The sequence below is a fragment of the Pseudoliparis swirei genome, chromosome 17, assembly GCF_029220125.1.
Source record: "Pseudoliparis swirei isolate HS2019 ecotype Mariana Trench chromosome 17, NWPU_hadal_v1, whole genome shotgun sequence".
NCBI lineage: Eukaryota > Metazoa > Chordata > Actinopteri > Perciformes > Liparidae > Pseudoliparis > Pseudoliparis swirei.
In genome coordinates, this window is record NC_079404.1 from 17,542,350 (window position 1) to 17,562,826 (window position 20,477).

General features: G+C 45.1%; 1 protein-coding gene across 3 annotated transcripts in view; it reads right to left on the reverse strand.

The window, feature by feature from the left end:
• The window catches only part of akt3a (v-akt murine thymoma viral oncogene homolog 3a), a 50,336-nt gene that overhangs the window by 6,929 nt on the left and 22,930 nt on the right, over positions 1-20,477 (reverse strand). Inside the window, exons 3-11 of one of the 3 annotated variants that reach the window (XM_056434848.1) lie at positions 15,727-15,838; positions 10,064-10,208; positions 9,087-9,218; positions 8,803-8,868; positions 7,891-7,959; positions 5,837-5,959; positions 5,090-5,218; positions 3,805-3,962; positions 5-3,698 (exon numbers count right to left, since the gene is read on the reverse strand). In XM_056434848.1, coding sequence (XP_056290823.1) covers positions 3,632-3,698; positions 3,805-3,962; positions 5,090-5,218; positions 5,837-5,959; positions 7,891-7,959; positions 8,803-8,868; positions 9,087-9,218; positions 10,064-10,208; positions 15,727-15,838 — 1,001 coding nt within the window. In that variant the 3' untranslated portion in view covers positions 5-3,631. Of the gene's footprint in view, positions 1-4; positions 3,699-3,804; positions 3,963-5,089; positions 5,219-5,836; positions 5,960-7,890; positions 7,960-8,802; positions 8,869-9,086; positions 9,219-10,063; positions 10,209-15,726; positions 15,839-20,477 lie in introns of those variants that run through there. The other 2 variants (XM_056434849.1, XM_056434847.1) reach the window with 2 other exon arrangements.

Sequence of the window (20,477 nt, forward strand, 5' to 3'; positions counted from 1 at the left end):
GGAGAGTGTCGAGAGAGACACAAACACAACGTTTGCCTTTTTTGTGTGTGTGCGTTTTAAACGGGACCATTTGTTTTATGGACATCTGCTTTTATTCTGCATTTCTGCACTTATTTTATCGGACGAGAAAGACTGCCCGAGGTATTCGACGAAGGGGCAGACGAGCGAGCGAAGACAGCAAGAGGAGAGTCAATATGCCTTTTTGCTCAAGGGAAAAAAATAAACATAAAAATAAACAGTCAAAGTTGTCTGAAAAGAACAGAAGTGGTCGCACAGATAACACTCGCTGAAGCTTAGACGGTACGTCCCCCCTCTCTCAATGGACACACACACACACACACAGAGGAAAACATCATGGGATGGCAGGTCTTCAGAGGCCCCTGTTACAGTCAGGGAGTCAGTGAGCTGGCGTGGCCCACCAGAGGCCCCGCCTGGTCCCTGCCAGCTCTCCCTGGCACACGGTCCTTCTCCTGGCCGGGACAGAGAGGAACGTCGCTGGATGGAAAAGGCAGGAACAGCCCGCAACATGGGTCAGGGCTGTCCGACCTTCAAGCTGGCAAGCACAGGTACTGTACTGTAAGCTGCTGTGTGTGTGTGTGTGTGTGTGTGTGTGTGTGTGTGTGTGGCTAGGAAAGAGCTTCCGTGAAAGAAGCCCATCCCGTATCAAAGTCTTGTGTCTGAGCTTCCTTCCTGCTCTCCTTGCGCTGTCCTCTCCGTCCCGTCCTTTCCTGCCTCCTCAGTCCTCTAACCATGTCTTCCCTTGCTTGTTCCCTCTCTCTCATCCTGTCACGGGCCTGTTCGCTCACCTCTGGAAGAGCGAGGGAGGGAAGAGACGAAAAGGGGGGCAGACGCAGAAAGAGGTATTTCAGTTGCTTTTGAGGCCTTAATTAACGTAATACACTTTTTAACACGATGAGTGTATGCGTGCTTGTGTTGCATGAATGTGTGTGTGTGTGTGTCTGACAGACAGACATAGTTGGAGAGCAGCCAGAACAGCATATGTTAAATATCTCGCCAATAATAACAACATCTCACTCACTGTTAATAATGGACTCGGCAGGGTGGACGCGACCAGGCACTAATACATGAATGCAAAGATATAAAAATATACTTTACCGACAGAAACAAGTTTGGATTATTATCAATTAAATATTTAAACTATAGAGCAAATGTCATAATCGCAAAATGATCTACTTTTATTTTAATGCCATACACTGACTGAACTAATATCAGCCATGCAGGAGCAAGACTGACGATACAACTAAGAAAAACCAAAGCGAACAGAAATGCATATTTAAGAACTTGTGCTACCAAAGCTGACATACTTTGGAACCTTTGAACGTTTCGTTCGATCAAAAGAGGAGAAGGTGGTTCGAGTTTATAAAATCTGCAGCTTTAGATTTAAAAACTGCCAGTTTCATGGTGCTGAATACCCATGAGTGTGATGCTTCTGAATGACTTGTTCCCATAAATACATTTCATGCACTCAAAGTGATCAGCAATCAGACGATTCAGAATCTATTTCTGGGCACTTCAGTGATAATAATTCAATGTGATGTTGATATTGCAGAACAGGAAACCTGCTGGTTAAAACCCACAATTATGTGAGAGACTTGTAATTTACAATCAAAGCTGCAGGTGAGCTTCTGTAGATTATGTTGAATGTCATCCTGCAATGAGACAAGGTAAGAGGAAACACCAAACAGCTGCCGAGCGGCTCCACAGCAGCTCCGTGCTCCCGAAAGCTGGTCATTAACGACTGAGCTCACACACTCCACACTAAACTGCTAATGATGCAGGCGGCTGCTTCAGTGTGTGCAAGTCAACATGTGCCGAGAAGTGAATAAAAGAGTGTGAGTGTGTGTGTATGTGTGTGTGTGTGTGTGTGTCTGTGTGTATTACGCTGGTCACCCTGTTGGCAGCTGCGGAGAAAAGCTGAGGGAACGAAGCGCCGCCAGCTCCAGATATACTATTGATTGGTACGGCTGAAGGGATAACACTGGCTTAGACTGCTGGGAGACTGTCAAACACACACACACGCGCACGCGTGCACAAACACGCACACACACACAGCAGATGGAATATTTATCCGTTCTCATCAAATTCATAAAGTTTTGAGAGTGCGGCAAACTAGGATATTCTTGGTGTGTTTCGTTCTCTGCAGCTTGAGGAGGGAGGAACACACACACACACACACATTATTTAAAAATAATTCAGAGCAGTTTTCAAGGCGGTTTTCAATGCAGATCTGTGGGGCTGTGTGTAGAGTCGTTGTACAAAACGGTACAGAAATGTATAGCAGTCCAGTCGGACATGTATATGCATGCCAGTGTAAGAGTGTGTGTGTGTGTGTGTGTGTGTGTGTGTCCTGGGACCAAAGAAAGTGGTGGCAGCTCGGTTGCAGGCAGGGAGCAGATTAATCCACAGAGCCAGAATGCTGCCCCACAGCCTTAGGCAGGGAGGCATGGGATTGTGCGTGTGTGTGTGTGTGCGTGCATGCGTGCGTGAGAAAGTGTACAATATGTGTTATTATTTGTATATTTTAGAAACAGACAGGACAAATAAATAGGACACGGCAGTAGAAGTAACACATTAGATAAATCAGCAAGAGAGAAGAGAAGAAAGGGAGATGAAAGAAGCGGAAAAAGAAGAGGAGGGAAAGCTGTGATGAAAAAGCAGCCGTTAGAAAGAAGGTCTTGTCCTGTCCCGGTCCCTATGGGGCGGCTATGTGGCAACTAGATGCTGCTCACGGGGCAGGGGCTTTGGCAGCCTGGTCAGGACTAGATGGGCCGGGCACACACAGCCTGTGGCTGTACCAGCCCAGATACCCAGCAGGCTACTGGGAACACAAACACACACCTCATATACTGGGCACAGCTAACATACACTCACATATGTTGGAGTCACACAGAGACCTTCCATCTCCAACGTGTCATCATTTGGAGGGAGGTCCATGCTGACACCGTTCTGATGCTTTACTAACGGCTGACTGTGCTACTATATGTTTATGAACAATGTAGTTACAATATTAAAAAACTCAAAATAAACCTCAGTGCACAACATAAAAAACATCCCAAAAAAGAAAAAGGGTAGGGGGTAATGAATTGGAAAAGTGGACCTCCATTTCCCTTAAATAAAAGAAAAGTCAAACACAAACAATATGTGAAAATAGAGATTAACGCTCCACATGTGTTTTCTCTGATTCGGTTTTCAGGACTTTCACACTGCTAATTGTTCATTAATCTTTCTGTATTTATGACAATCCTTGGAACAATCAATCGAAGAGTAATTCAGTTTCTTCGGGCACGTAGCAGAATCTCAAACCCTCTTCATTCACTTCTCATCTGCCCTTTCCAGTGATGGAAATTTTTACTCCTGTAACCCTGTAATATTGTCTCTCCCTTCTCCTCTCCCGCTGTCTTAAACCCCCACCTACCCCTCTCTGTTTAATCCCGGCTACTTTGCATCTCTGTAACTTGGCTCAGAGCAAACTGTGTTATTTTTACACGCGGGCGGGCGAGCAGAGCGTGCAGAGCGTGCGGGCGGGTGAGTGGCGGCGGTAGTGTAGATTTCCAGGTTTTTTCCGAGCACCTTCCTCCAACCTCGCCCATCTGCCGCCATCTGCCTCGCTTTAGCCTGCACTTTCTACTGCAATCACACACACGGCACACACACAGAAATGCACACAGACGCACATCCTGTGAAAAATAACCAACAGCCTCCAATCAGCTTTTGGCACACAAAAGGAAGGGACTACATTTTTTTTGAAAAGCACAAAATGCTGCGCCAAATTGTCCTCCGTACTTTTTCCAAGTGGGATATACACGATGCCTCTCTTCTCCCGCCTTCATCTCCACATCTACATCTCCACCACCCACAGTCCTGCAAAGCTCTCGCCAGTTGATCTGCCGGCCTTCGAGTGAAGCAGCGCTGATGGCTGGACAGCGGATGGCTGCGAAAAACTATTACAAGAATGTAGTTACATGGTTATGTGTGTGTGTGTGTGTGTGTGTGTGTGAGTAAGCGCTGCGCTGCGCCCGTTTCCAATTCAACCAACACCCCCATTCACACGCATAAGCTGCATATTTACTGTTCACCCTGATATTATGGAAAGTGTTCGCCTGTGAAATCTGCTAATTAAAATGTACACGCATAATTTCCACTGTAAGAAGGTTTCAAACCTCAGAGCCCTTCACAAACCTCACGGTGATAAAGTGCATCACTTCGTGACTCAAGGGTACGATGCATGTGTCGATGTCACAGATGCTTTTATGTATTACAGTATTGCTCAGTTTACAGAATTTAAAACACAGTCCCTGAGATGTATGTCAAGTATCAGGTGATTATATTATATCATATTATAGGATCTCCATTGTGTCATGGATAATTTATTCACATTAGGGCTCAATTCACACTTCACGTGTTCAGAATTTAACCCAAATACCGTACTGTATGTTATGAGATGCCCATGTGTGCAAGAGGAGAGCAGAATATCATCTAACATCTATTTAAATGTGATGTTTATTTTGTATTGTACTATTCTTTAAAGTGATTGAATCTTATCATTTTTGGTAAGCAGATGATTATAATAATAATAATAATGGATTCCATTTGTAAGGCACTCTTCATCCAAGAATCTCAGTGCCACAGTGTACATAGTTAAAACTATTATAAAAAAGGAATATTTAAAAGAAGTCATAAAAGTCAACTAAAAGTGATAAATGTCTTTCTGAATAAAAAAAAAAGCAGATGATGAACTAATGCCAGCTGACTTCCCCAAACTCTCACCCTGACATTACAGTGAATGGCTGTCTTTGTCGATGTTGCATGGAGCTCCCATAATGTACAACACATTCACAGTCACGTGAGTTGATTGTGAATAAGGAGGTTATTCCATTATTGGACTACATATTGTAAAGACGGGTAGGTGGTGGTGAAGATCCAAGCAAGAGGGAAGAGGAAGACTGAAGTGGAAAGTGGTGAACACATTTTCTGATAATAAAGGTAGAGCAAGGAAATTAATACGAGAGAGAGAGAGAGAAATCAAACGAGAGGAAAAAGAAAATAGATATGAAAACTCGTAAGTTACCTCCGGTGCGAGGTATTCGGGCGTGCCACAGAACGTCTTCATGGTGGCAGCGTCTGTGATGCCCTCCTTGCAGAGGCCGAAATCTGTGATCTTGACGTGGCCATCTTTATCCAGCATCAGGTTTTCCAACTGGAAGGAAAACAAAATCATATCCCACTGAATCTACGTTTTACTACTCGTGACTTCTTTTCTCTTTGCTTCAATACATGTTCTGTACGGTCAAAGTTGTATAGGTAAGGAAAACCATATCACATTCCCCCACATAGTGGCAGTGCAGACAGACGCACACAAATGCAGAGGAGGGAACTAAACTTCAGGCGTGTGCTGGAGCCACTCAACCTTTTAATTTTAATGGCTGAAGTGTTTTTCTCACTCTCTGTCTGCCTTTTTCTCCTTTCTGTTTTCTTGGCTGCTGGAAGCAGGGCTGGGGCCAAGGCTGCCAGGCAGACGCTCAGACAGAGCCGTCTACCTCTCTACCTCTGTGGCAGCAGCACATGGCCATGCCTTCCTCTCTCCCTCCCTCCCTCCCTCTCTCCATCCCTTCCTGTCTCCACTTCTTTACGGCTTCATGTCCCCGTCCCTCTCTTTAATTACCACTCCTCCCCTCCTGGATGAAAAAAACAACAAACTGTGGAACACAAGGTTCGGGGTGGGGATGCTGAAGAAAACAAAGTTTCCCTTCAAATATCGGATCTCCCTCTCATTCATGCGCCCCGACCAGCCTCCCCCCTCTCTGTTTCTGTTTACCTTGAGGTCCCGGTACACAATCTTGGCTGAATGCAGGTAGTCTAGAGCCGAGACGATCTCGGCGCCGTAGAAGCGCGTGCGCTCCTCGGAGAACACCCGCTCTCTTGACAAATGGAAAAACAGCTGCAGGAGAAGGGGGGGGGGGGAGGGAGGGGGAGACAGAGAGGGCGGGGGAGAGAGAGAGAGAGAGAGGGGCAAGAGACAGCAGGGACGGCACAGCAATAATTACTGATTTATTGGAGGAAATTAGCACAACACAAACTGGCTGCCCGCACCATATTGAGATGATAGATAGCGGAGGGGCGGGTGAGCGAGCGGGGGTAGTGTGTAAGGGGTGCGCATGGTGAGGGGCTGGGTAAGGGGGGGGAGGCGCTCAGCAGCTGGCGCCTCATCTAGCAGCCCCCCTCACCACACACACACCGACACACACACTCGCATACCTCTTCCACGTTACCCTCTGGGCGAGGTTGGCACGGTGCTGGCGTGGAGTTCGGCGACGGGGGCCAAATCAAGGGTTTAATCAATACACCAGTCTAGTTAAAGACAGGCCGACCGCCGCCGCCGCCGCCGCCGCCACCGCCACCAACGCACCCCGACCCACCCATTTCAACTGCCTCCAGTGCAGCACTCATAGTGGCCTAACTGGCCTTGCCCCCTAAGCCTGTTTTCATTCGCTCCATCCTCGTATCCGTCTCCCTGGTTTTGGCAAGAAGCTGACTTCCGTACTTAAAAGAGAAAGCAACTTGTGTTCTTCACTCGGCGACGTGACCTCCCGTTACTCCTCCGTCTTGCCTTTATATCGCTCACCTCACATTTCCTTCAGCCCCCCCTCTCTCTCTCTCTTACTCTCTCCCTAGCCGTCACTTGTCACTGTCGTACAGCTACACATGTGGCACCAAAATGACACCAGCCTGCTGCGGCGCACCAGTCAAGTTGTACAAATTACCCATGAGGCCAAGGGGCGCACATCTACCCATTAATTGTTCAGGGAGGTTTGCATATGGCCGCTGGAGTGATGCTCACAGACCACCTTGCTCAAATGGTGTTAGTGTGTAATGTGTGTGTGTGTGTGTGTGTGTGTGTGTGTGTGTGTGTGTGTTTGGCGGGGTGTGGTGAGAGGGGGTAACACGACAGGTGGGCCTTCATCAGTGTACTGGCAGCTGTGACTGTGGCAGGTTTGTAATGGGTTGTGTGTGAGTGTGTGAGTGTGTGTGTGTGGTTGTTTGTGAGGCATGTGTGGTCACAATTTGTCCGTTGAGGTAAAAATGTGTGTGTTTGTCTAAGTATGCGAGTGTCTGCTGGTGTTTTATGTATGTGTGTGTGTGTGTGTGTGTGTGTGTGTGTGTGTGTGTGTGCTCAGGCCTGGCACTGGCTGAATTGTCTAACTATCTGGGAGGGGAGCAGGTGACAGTTACACTCAGGGAATGAACCAAGATTGCAAAAATGGCCCGATTAAAAATCTGAGAAATGGAAAAGTGGGGGAATCCAAACTCATTTTGTCTCCGACTGTCATCCTGGCTAAATCTGCCCCATAGGTGTGTTTGTAAATAGACACGGGCAGGAGAGGGATGCAACGGATGTGAGCGACGAGAAGGGAAGCGAGAGGCCAGTTGGTTGGCAAATTAACTGGTAGAAAGCAATCCAACAGTCAAACTTCACACATCTCCACTTGCACTATATTTCATGTAAAACCTGCATATTCATCTGTGAGCATAGAAAACATTTTAAAATACCCATTTGGAACACAGTATTTTGGTCATTATTACTATTTAAAAACACTTGTGATAACTCTAATATATAATGGGCATTTTAGCTAAATAATTACTCATAAAAATGTAAATACTGTCAATATGTCGCCAATGTTTTTGTCATCTGTTTTTACAAGTTTACAGTAGAATAGTTTAACTCGATGTCAGTTGGTGTTGTGGAGATGTGGTGTAACTGTAGCAGTTACAACAAGCAGTAACACAAAGATGGGTAACCACATACAGCACAACCATCAGGAAAAAGTGTATGTATGTGTGTGTGTGTGTGTGTGTGTGTGTGTGTCTTACCTCTCCTCCATTCACATACTCCATGACGAAACAGAGGCGGTCTTTAGTCTGGAATGAATACTTCAATGACTGAAAGGAGACACACACACACACATACTTCATAAACACAACACAACTTGGGGAACAGTTTCCTCCACAGTAAAGTCAAATGTTTGTTCTCTTGTTTGAAAAAAATAAATCAATTTGCCCTTATGCAGCCAGATTATTAAAAGGTACGATACATAGTGGACTCAAAAGATCCCACAGTGCAAAGAGAAAAGTAGTGACTGTAACAAACTAAATCGATCACAATGCATTGACTGACACAATAGCTCTCTCCTTTTACGTCCGTACAGAGGGATAACTCGAATAACATCAAATATAGTTTTTAGATTTTCCTATCGGCATATGATGTCGTCCGTTCCCACTGGAGCGACAACAGAAGGAGCAGCAACACGAGATCATTCATGGCTTCGCGCCGTCTACGCCTGTGTGCGCCTGCTCGAGCCAGATAGGTGTGCGTCTCCTTTCGTGGGAGGAGGCTGCTCAACAAAAGAACAGTTGGTGGCAGACTCTTTGCAGGCTGCAGATGTGACAGGGGTGTGCGCGCTCATTCATGTGTGTGTGTGTTTGTGTGTGTTCATCTATGCGTTCATTTACGTGTGTGTGCGTTTACAGGGAGTGTGGTTGAAATGAGCAGCGTCCTACGTGTACGCCAAAGAGAGAGTGTCAAGCCGACAGACGCGGTCGTTAATGTCCAACAATGTGGTCTCCAACTCATAATTAGCCTCACGAGACTCAGGTATGTATAGGATCAATACGCGGTCTGCGTATGCGACGTGCGCTCTTACAGATGTCGGCACATTGGCACATGCACAGATGTCTGAATCTAAAGAGTGTGTATGTGTGTGTGTGTGTGTGAGAGGTACTTACAGTGAGAAAGGGGTGTCGGGTGTTTTTTAGTACTCTGCTTTCTGTGAGTGTGTGGGCCACTTCATCCTGCACAGATACGGTTCAAACATGTTCAATCCACCACGTTAATAAGAGCCCAGTTGATAAGCGTTCTATGAAATGCCATAAAAACATCAGATACTGAAATATGACACCGTCCTCGACATTACAAGTAATCAGAATAAATAATTGAATACATTTTAGTTGCATTTTAAACGGGAAGAGAAGACGTGACGGTCGATGAATAGATAAACAGCCAGACCAACCTTGGCGATGATGACTTCTTTTTTCAGGATTTTCATGGCGTAGTATTTGCCGCTGGCCTTTTCTCGGACAAGGATGACCTTCCCAAAGGTCCCCTTCCCCAGCAGCTTCAGGTAGTCGAAGTCGCTCATCGTCTTGGGGACGGAAACGCAGAAAATCATCAACTCATCTTCACTTCGAGTTCAGTAGTGGATGTGAATTAGTCCATCTGGTGCTATAGAGCAGTGTATTGTTTAAAAGGTTTCAATACTACTAACATGTTTCAGTACACATACTCCCCCCCCCCACACACACCTTGCTGTGAGGAATGTAATCGTGGTTTTCCACAAAATCCTTTGTCCATTGGACGAAAGAAGCCACACTTCTCAAATGACAAGCAGCCAAGAACTAAATACAACTAATTTTGCATAATTGTTGCATAATTAAATCAACAAGATTACGAGTCTGACCGGACAGCTGACGCCAATCTTCTGTACTTGGTAAACATCAATACTTTGAGCAACAAATACATTTCGCTTACATAAGTACAATATCTTTCAGCAGTGAAGTTAATGGTCCCTCTTTAATGACATCTAACGGACTTAGTGACCCTCTGATGTTTTGCCTAGTGCCACTGTTAGATCAAAACTCCCCCTTTAAACATTGAAAAATGTATTTCTACAGATGTTAATGAACTTGCCAAATGAAACCCCCTTAAAACCGTGATAGTGTGAGGTGTAACAATGAGTGGTTTCTCTTATATATCTAATTAATACAAACTAAATTCACATTTACGTGAATGCTTTTACTTTGCTTGAATTAGTTTTTTTTATCCACACCTGTGTTGACACAGACCTGTGGCTTGGGGGATCATCTTTGAACAAAGATAAGAATCAGCGATATCACAGCTGGAATAATTGCTGCATTTTGAGTATTCAGTGTGTGAGAGTGAGTCCGTGTTGGTGTGCGCCTGTGCGCTCCTCCCGTTGTCTTGCGTTACCTTGCGTTTGTGGTGCGTGGTGGAGATGTCCATCTCCTCCTCCACCATGTTGTCGATGTGGGAGGTGGGGCTGCACTGAAACCGTTCCTCCTCTTGTCTCTGCAGCTTGTCGGCCACCATCTGGATGGCCTCCGTCCACTCGTCTCTGAGTTCACGACACACAACAAGACAAAGGTCACCTCCTGCATCCCGTCCACAGCTTCTGACACACAGGACTGTTGAACTGGAGACGTGGGCCTTTATATTTCCTCTTCATGAAATCCAGTGTTCTTGCATGGTCCGGAAGGTCTAACGTAGAACTGCACGTCTTTAGACAGAAAACTAATCCAAAAACATTTTTTAGAATCAATTTAGTAATTTTACAAAGCAAAACCATAAAACACTTTTTTAAATGCGAGGACTTGATTATATTTATTTTGGTTAATGTGATAATAAACTGAATATCATGGGGGGGTAGGGTTAACTTAACTTCAGATAAGTTATTAAAGAAAGCGATCATTATATACAGCCCTAGTTACTTTAAATCAAATAAACATCAGTTTAGAAGCAACGGTATCAGTGATATTACTCTTGTACTATGCCCCGTCCAGCATCAGCCCGACATAAAAAGCTTTACGAACAGCCGATACATGCAGACATACATTTGGTAACAATTAACTGAAACCAGCCCTGGTAACAATTCATTACACAGGAGTAACATTGATATTGGTCCCAGATTCTCCTGTAGGACTTGTGCACTAATTTAAGCGGGTTTTAAAAGGGTCGATGGTGGTTTCAATTAACATAAATGCCCATTTGTTCAACAGAGAGGAAACATGGTCAACTGGAGGATCAACCAAATGAGCGATGATCATGGTGCAGAACTAATGCCTACCAGTCTGTGTGTGTGTGTGTGTGTGTGTGTGTATCTAAATGTAAATGCACATTCATGCATTAGTGGGAACAATGCATTGTTGTTTGCTAACATTGTTCCTCCCCATTGACTTTCCATTAACGGTACTGTTCAACATCTGTTGAAAGAAAGTGTGTGGGTTTGATTGTGTGTGTGTGTGTGTGTGTGTGTGTGTGTGTGTGAGACCGTCATCTGTAGCAGAAGGCCAGCCATGCATCAGCATTTGTAGACACGTTAACTGTATTTAATGATGATGAATATAATGGTTTATAAACAGGGCCAAGTTTCCCTCTGAAGAGAAGAGATGAGAAGAATAGAATAACACTGAACTGATGTTTTATTAACTCCAGAAATTGTATATCTGGTCAAATATCAGTACAATTTTTGATTTGAAACATAAAATGAAAATACCTCAAACAGTGTTAATCTTGTGGAACTGTCCATGTAAGATTGACATGTGAGCAGAAAACACTAAAGAGGCATAACTGAGGTAAACAAAAGATCATATTCAAATATTCAGAAATCCTCAGCACTCCGGAGAAGCAAGCAGGGATTTTCGAGTTTGCACTTTGAAACACACTAACTCAGAGTAAGCCGAGAGGAGATCATAATAATGACGCCTGTTTGACTCCCCAACGATCACCCCTGTGTCTTTTGTTTTGTTTTGAGTTAGACGCCCATATGTTTCCTTGAGGGATCTGGGAGAACATCCATCTGAACCTGAGCAGAGCATTTGAAGATCAGAAACCCCTTTCTACTGCACAGACTTCTGAGCGTCCCCTACACACTCCTAAACAAGGGCAAACTTAAGTTTCCATCCACAACAATGGAGCACACGTTGTGTGGCACCCATGAGGTGTGTGCGCCGCAGCTACATGAAAAGCAACGGGAACTCTCTCAAGGTCAGGCAGCAGATAAATGCTCTCTCTCCTGGTGAAAGTGTTTTTGTTGCTAATGAGAGATAATGGGCCTGCCTACAGTTGGGCACCGTGCCAACATGTGCCACCCTCTGCTCACGGCTGGTGCTGCGGTAGTTGGAGCCCTGCCAGCACTGGTACAGTACAACAAATACAGTGACACACACACACACACACACACACACACAGTTGTGGCACAGACACACTTCTTTTCACACACACACACACACACAGTTGTGGCACAGACACACTTCTTTTCCACACACACACACAGTTGTGGCACAAACACACTTCTTTTCCGCACATGCACACACACACACATCTGTAGCTTGCATTTGTCCACATGCATCTTGGATACACTTGACCGTATAACAGACAGAAAGTTCTGAGCTTTATGTTAACTACTATGTGTATTTGATCATCTGGAGTCTAAACTATTATTGAGAGACAAATAACAGACAAAGTTGGACAGACAGTTGCAACACACACACACACACACACACACATTAAAACACGCACAAACTCAAAGGATGCACAGAAGCATCTGTGGTCTTCTGGGCAAAGCTGTTCATTTTCTGGAGATAAACACCTCAGCTCCTCAGAAACGAACTGAGCAGCTGGAGAATTTATGCCAACGCCACTTGAAAGGTCTCCTTTCCACTCTGTCTTTCTTACACACACACACACACACACACACACACATCTCTACAGTACAAACCTCCTCACACAAAACCTCTGCCCTTGATACTGTACTTTTAAATAAATCACATATATTTATATACTGGAACAGAAATTGTAGTTGAATTGATTCGGAATGAAGTTTAACATCCGCTGCCAAAGAGTGATTTCAGAAATGCCTCCTCATATTAATATTAATATATATATATGACATTTAAAACCCTTGGATGTTTTAACTGGCAGGTGTATGTGTGTGTATGTGTGTGTGTGTGTGTGTGTGTGTGTGTGTGTGTGTTTGTGTGTGTAAACATATATTTTCGTCCAAACTGCTTCTGTACCAGGCAGTTTATGGGAATAGGTGCAGCATGCACTCCATAACCAAATGAATCTGAACTCTAACCTGTACATAAAAAGGCTTATTTTTCACTTATAGCTTTCCGACAGCTCTGACTAAATAATGCAAAGATCATCTAAACTTGAATAAAGCCAGACTTCGCCCGGTATATAAGATCGGAGCTCTCTTGAGACAGATTTAGGGAACACCATTTCCATAAAGGAGAGCATCCCCATTGCCAACAGCAACTAGAGGATGCTCTAAGGCAGTGGTCCCCAAACTACGGCCCGTGGGCCGAATCCGGCCCGCCTCCCCATTTGGACCGGCCCCATGAACAATATCAGAGACGCGTTCCGATTATTTTTTTTTCACCTGGCCCGCTGCCGTTGAGATTGCAGTGAGACGCGGAGAAAATGTGGAGTGTTGCTCTTCGCAATAGAACATCTTTGATGGGATGTGTCGCGTCTCGGCCAATCAGCGTTCAGATGTCCACAGCGTTTGGGGGTTCAGGTTAGCTTGAATGTTAGCCCGCTACATCTACTGCTGTCACGCTGCACGGTGTAGCGATGCTAACAAAGTACCCGTACGTTAAACACGATGTGATTTAGCATATTTTTAGTATCAATACTTCATTAAGAGAGCGATCAGAGCGCACGCGCTGCTCCGTGTCGAGCTGTCTGCGCACACTGCGCTGCGCAGCTCACAGCGAGAGAAGTGGCGCAGCTTAGAGACCGACTTCGGCTTAAAGAATAAAAAGATGACAGAAGTGAAATGTTTCAGTCTGTAAAGTTGTGTAACTCTCCAGCTGCTCATCCTGATGAACTGTGTATCATCTGGTCAGAGACTAACGGCCTCATAGTGGATCCAGGGATGGATTAACCAACGGGCCTACCGGGCCCAGGCCCAGGGGCCCATGAGCTCAGGGGGCCCCTGGGCCTGAGCCTCCTCGCGTGACGTCGCTGTGATTAACATTGTATTGATATGAATATGATGATATGACACGATGCGCCGTAGCCGGTATATGCTAGGCTTAAGTCATTCATGTCAGTAACAGGGCCCCAATAGTCCTACTGAGGGATGGATTACCCAACGAGACTACCGGCACCAGGGGCCCATGAGCTCAGGGGGCCCGTGAGCTCAGGGGGCCCCTGGGCCTGAACCTCCGCGCGTGACGTCGCTGTTATTAACATTGTATTGATATGAATATGATGATATGACACGATGCGCCGTAGCCGGTATATGCCAGGCTTAAGTCATTCATGTCAGTAACAGGGCCCCAATAGTCCGACTGAGAAACTAAAGAATAGCCTAAACATTCACTTTGAAGATGTCACAAGAAAGAAACCATCATGATACCTTTCAAGTGAGTGTTTATTCCCTCAGTTTATCTAGAGGACTTTAGAGGAGCTGAGTACTCCATGCAATATGGGCCCTTCAACTCTGTAGGGAGAAATCCAAAAGCAAGTGCAAAACAATAGCAGTAGAGCTCTGTCTACACCCCAACACACACAAATGCGCTGTTTATGTGGCATTTCTGTAAAGTTGTTCTTCATGAAGACCCCATTATGATGTTATCCACCCCTGTCTGAATGGAGCCCCTCAATCATAACACATCATAACATTTCACTGTATGCTCCTTTAAATAGGTTTTACTGGTAGGCCTTAACTGGGACAAGTGAGATTCCTTACATGAGCTTAAAAAAACTATTTTGAACAGTTTATAAAAATCTCGTGGTAAACTCGCGATAAAAAAATGAACGGCGTTAAAATGGGTTTGCGTTAACACCGTTAAACTGACAACACTAGTTACAACTATCGAATATTTAAAGTTAGTAAACTGGAGACAGGCAAGTTCACGAGAAGGTTTTTTTTTTTTTTTTTTTTTTAAACCTTTATTGTATTTGTAAAACGGACGGGGGGGGGGGGGCCTTGACACGTCCAGGCCCAGGGGCCCGTGGTTTCTTAATCCGTCTATGAGTGGATCATCAATGCTATGATGGAACCATGTAGTTTCATTCATATCTGGCTGTATTAAGACTAATATTACTGTCATTTGTTAAGTGTTGAAAAAGTGAACCATACAGATGTTTTATTTATTACTATTATAGATAAATATACCAGTCTCGTAATTATGGTACCATATTGTTTGTATGGTGTATTGAATTCTGGTATCGGGTATCATGATATTTATGGCAGGTATGTAATATGTATAGAAGTTATAATATGAGTATCGTGACAAACAGGTAGAGACAGAACAGATTCAGGGAGAAGTCCATGAGGACTGTTCAGGCAAAAAAAAAGGAAGTTGGTTCATGAATGACTTTAACCATATTATATATAATGACAATGTATATTTGTTATTACTATCATTATAGGGCTGAGTCAGAGCGGAGAACCTTTTGTTCTTAAACTGTTTATTATCATTATTTAGATTTGTGGTCAGAACAATAAAATGACTGTAGTTGTGGTTCTAAAAGCGTTGAGGCTTCAAACAACGTGGATGTGGTGTGGTGACAAAACAAACAAAAATCACCTGCAGTTCTGCACCCCACACCCCACCCCGTTGTCACCTTTTTCACCCCTCATGAGTTTGCAGGTATGATTAAAAGAGCGATCAGAGCGCACGCGCTGCTTCGCTCCGTTAAATGCTGTCTGCGCAGGCAGCACTCACAGCGAGTGGCGCGCGCATCGCTCAGCCGTGATGCGCGCACACAGGTGAGCACATTCTCACTAGCACCCCCCCCCCCCCCCCCGGCCCTCCAGCAGACAAGGCAAACGTTATGTGGCCCTCTTAGGAAAAAGTTTGGGGACCCCTGCTCTAAGGACTGGGGGGGTCACTGACCTCTCATCAGGCGAGTCCACATGGAAGGTCCTCTCTATGACCGTGGTCCACTGGAGACAGCGTATGATGAAGGTGTTTGGCTTCGGCCTCTCCGTCTTCATCAGCTGACATTCTGAAAAGAAGCAGCCGAAGAGACAGCGCTGTCTTTTAGGTACAATGAGAACGTGGCGGCGACAAAGAGTTCAAAGAGGGAGAAAGAAAACAAAAGTGGAAAGACTGAAGAGCTTCACTGTGACCATGTTAAAAGAAACCTTTCTGTTCCTCCAGACATATGAGTAGTTACAGTGTGTGTGTGTGTGTGTGTGTGTGTGTGTACGAGTTGTTTGACAACGTCTTTTATGAGGGTTGGCACGGGTTCTTTTTCTTTTTCTTTTCTTCAATGATTGATTTTTGTTTATATTTCATTTATTTATCATATTCTTCACTCCATCCTGCATGAATATGCTTGTAACACAGTATCACATATAAATAAAGAATACAATTCAAGTAACTTCAGTTTGAAAGAATCAGAGCAAAAAAGGGAAACTGCACTTTTCTTTATTTTCATTTTTAACAGAAGGCCTTTCGACACGCTTTGTGTGAAAAGCTGTGTCACACTGCCAAAGCTTACTGGAACACAGGCATAGCTAACAGTTTGAGTAGGACCTGTGCTTCTCCTACAATATCCATTTTTTGTTTTACATATACTTTTCTGCTGTGAATAAAATGGCCTTTAATGAAATAACACGGGCCTACGTCCTTAACTTAAACAGCCCGTGTTGCCATTTACTTTCCTGAGAAAAGTTGCAGCTTAAACTTGTTCATTTAAAAGTCGGCAATAACTTCCGCCACCGATGATTCAAATAAAAAGGTGCTTGCCTGTGCCAAGGGATATTATGTGTTGCAGCACATAATATCCGAAGAGACACATTTCTGTGAAAATGGGCAATACAGTAGGCCATTATTTCACAAATGCATAACACAGTACACAAGCGCAGAAACGTACGCACACAAAGCCAGATGGGGCTGTGAGCTCGCTGTGGGAAGGAATGCGTCTTCATTGTCCCTCAGCAGTCTCTCTGGTTACTGGGGACGAGAGCAGATGTAAAAGAGCGGAACGCTCTATCTCCGCTACTCTCTTCTCCCCCTTCTTCCTCTTTGTTCTCCATACATCATCCTCCGTTTCCCTCTGTTTTCCTCCTGTCTTCTGTCATTCTCTTCTCACCCTCTCCACTTCACTCCTCTCCTTTTCCCTCCTCTCCTTCCTCGGCTATCCCTTCCTCCAATTACTTTCTGTTTAAGTGTGGCACGGCACAGCACGTCACGGCTCGGCCTAAATATAGACAGGAAGGTTAATGACAACACCACTCAGGTGGTACACACGGCACACGTTCAATGTAAACACACACACACACACACACAGAGAAGTTACGACGTGAGCATGGCCTGCTGCACTGCCAGAAAACAAGGTCATGCTCACACACATGCATGGACACACACACTGATATTGAAGTTTGAATGTTGGCTGAAATTGGGTTGTTTGCCACAGCAGGCCATTGTGAAATATGTGTAGCAGTTTAGTGGGTGCATGCATCAGTGTGTGTGTGTGTGTGTGTGTGTGTGTGTGTGTGTGTGTGTGTGTGTGTGTGTGTGTGTGACAGGCTTGTACGTATGAGTCCCTCTGCAGGAAACAGGCCTGTACCATCTCTGTTCCATCTGACCACTTCTGTTGTTCGCACACGCACACATACACACACACGCACACACATAAACAAACACACAAACACACACGCCACCTGGCCGCCCAGCTTTGGGCAACAGATGTGGCAATGCCAGTGCTGTGCCAAGCAGCCGGGGCCGGATGTATGGCCTGGCTTGTCCTTCTCACAAACTCTTTTCCTCTCCCCTTTTTCCTCCTCCCTGTCTGTTCGGTGCTAAGGACCCTCCCCTCCTCGCTCATCCTCCCTTTCTCTCCCCCATTTTTCATCCAAAAAAGCCTCACTCTCCAATCCCTCCATCCCTCTCCCCCATAATCATCCTTCCATCTCTGTCCTCTCTCCTCTTCCTTTCCCCACCCAGCGTCTACAATTTTAGTTTCTCCCTGCCCCCACTGATCAACTCTCATCGCTCATTCCCCACACTTGTCCTCCCTTCCGGACTCCTATCTCTCGTTCTCCTCCTCCGTCCTTTGATGTACCATTCTTTATCATTTTCTCGGAGGTATCAGCTCGTATTCCACCATTCGTCATCATTTTATTTTCTGCACCTGCAGTATTCTCCGGCACTCTCACTTGCCTCCCCTGTCGTCCCTTCCATCACCGATCCAAACTGCACTGTCCTGCAGATATTTTGACATGGCACTCCTCCGAAGCCATTCAATTAAAATACCTGACAAGACTTCATTGACTAAATATATTCAGTTTCATCAAAATAATGAATGATGAGTAGGTACTCGAAAGGTACTCTGCAGTATTACAATGGTAACTATGAATATATGAAAGTAAATAAAGAGGCGTCTGCATGACACTTTGTGTCAAGACATGAAACACCACCTTAGCCCCCCCCCCATCAGGTTATGTTATGGAGTAAAGCACCACACAACCTGCATCCATCTATTTATTTTTTGAGACATATGCTGTATAATATACTGTATGTTTTATCTAGCACAACATTTGTTGGAGAAGGTTATCATCTGACATGTTCAACCAATGCCAAAAGTATTACTGTCACGGATCCCCGTATATGAATTGGCGTGAAACTTACTGCTGGTCAAACTTCTTTATTTTCTCTCTTTAGGTGAATAAACATGAATTAAAACTCGTAAATAATCACCACCTTGTCAACACCGTAAGAGCGTTAGCCTTATACGGGTCCATTAAAACTATTAAACTTTGTAAAAAATGTGCATCTGTCCATCCGTAGCCCTTCCATCAAGTTTGCATTTTAACTTAAAATAAAAGTGCGCTTGATTTTACCCTATCAAAAATAAAAGTCAATTACTGTATAAGAAGTTTAACTAAGCTTAATCAAATCCACTTTGTGTAATAATGGCATGTTTGATAGCTAGACAGCAGCAGAGTCTGAAGGGAATTTACGACGAAACCAGATCTCCTTCAAACATAACACACAGTTCTAAAAGAGCAACGCTTGACCCGCCTTATTGTCTTGAATGTCAAATTGCAAATGTGTGTAAAAGTAATGCCAGCCTTAATTTTAAAAGCAAACATCTCATGAGGACTAAACATGAGTGGCAGGTCAGTTCTGTCCTCTGTCAGATTACAGGTCACGGTTGTGACAGTGAACACCTTTTTTTAGTCCAAAGATGAACGGCTGGAGAGCAGACACAAAGTTTTACTGCCAATCTGCATGTACTGTATGAACAAAGAGAGTTGATGGTGGGGATAATGAGACTGAGAGACATTAAAATTCATCTTGTTAACTCATTAGCTGGTTAATTACGTATGTCAAAGACGCTGTGGGGCTTGTTAACCAGGTGCAGACAGATGATATACTGATAAATAGTTAATTAGAGCCCTCAGTGGATTCTGTAAGGCATACCAGCACTGTGAAGACTGACGGCGTGCCTGTTGTTTTGTCACACCATTTGTGAAAGTGACTCAATAACGGTTGTACCGTTTCACTGTAGTTCTATGTGATGAAACCACGAGACCATTTCGGCAACCTTGCATGGAAATGTACATGGTAGAAGTGAATTGCATTGGCATTTAAGAAATATCTAAATATAATCAATCAGAGGACATAGGCTATTCTGTCCTGGACCACTGCTATACGCCATTCAAGAGAGGCTACAAGGCTGTCTCTCTCCCTCCGTTAGGGAAATCAGACCATGCCGCCATTTTTCTGCTTCCGGAGTATAAACAAAGGATCGCGCGGGAAGCGGTAGTGACGAGGAACGTAATGCGGTGGTCTGACCAATCAGAGGCTGAGCTACAGGACGCTCTGAGTATCGTTGACTGGGACATGATCCGATCCAGTTCCAGTGACGTCAGCGAGTTTGCGGAAGTAGCAATGAGCCTCATAGCAACGCTAACGGACACCATCGTCCCCACGGTAAAAGTTAGGGTCTTTCCTAATCAAAAGCCGTGGGTTGATAGATCCATCCGTGAAGCTGTGAACGCCTGCATTGCTGCCTATAACTCCGGTCTTGTATCCAGCAACATGGACGAGTACAAGGCAGCGGTCTATGGACTGAGGAGGGCGGTGAAGAAGGCCAAGAGGAAGTACCGAGACAGAGTGGAATCACAGATGGAGCAGCGCGACACCAGGCGCCTATGGCAGGGGCTACGGACTATCACAAACTACCAGAGCAGACCCGCGCAATGGTGAGTGCCGACGCATCCCTAGCGGACGACCTGAACTCATTTTATGCACGGTTTGAGGCTAGCAACAACAGCGCTAGCTCGCCGGCTAACAACAACACCGTTAGCGTAGCCGAGGTGAGTTCTACCGCTGGGGATGAACACACACTCTCTGTGACCGAGCACAGTGTGAGGAGGGCTCTGCTGAGGGTGAACACCAGGAAAGCTGCAGGTCCAGATGGCATATCTGGGCGAGTACTGAAGACCTGTGCTAACCAGCTAGCTCCAGTGTTCACCACAATATTCAACCTCTCCTGGCTGAGTCCGTGGTCCCCGCCTGCTTCAAGAGATCCACTATTGTCCCTGTGCCCAAGAATGCTTCTCCAGCATGTATGAATGACTACCGACCGGTGGCCCTCACCTCGGTGGTCATGAAATGCTTTGAGAGGCTGA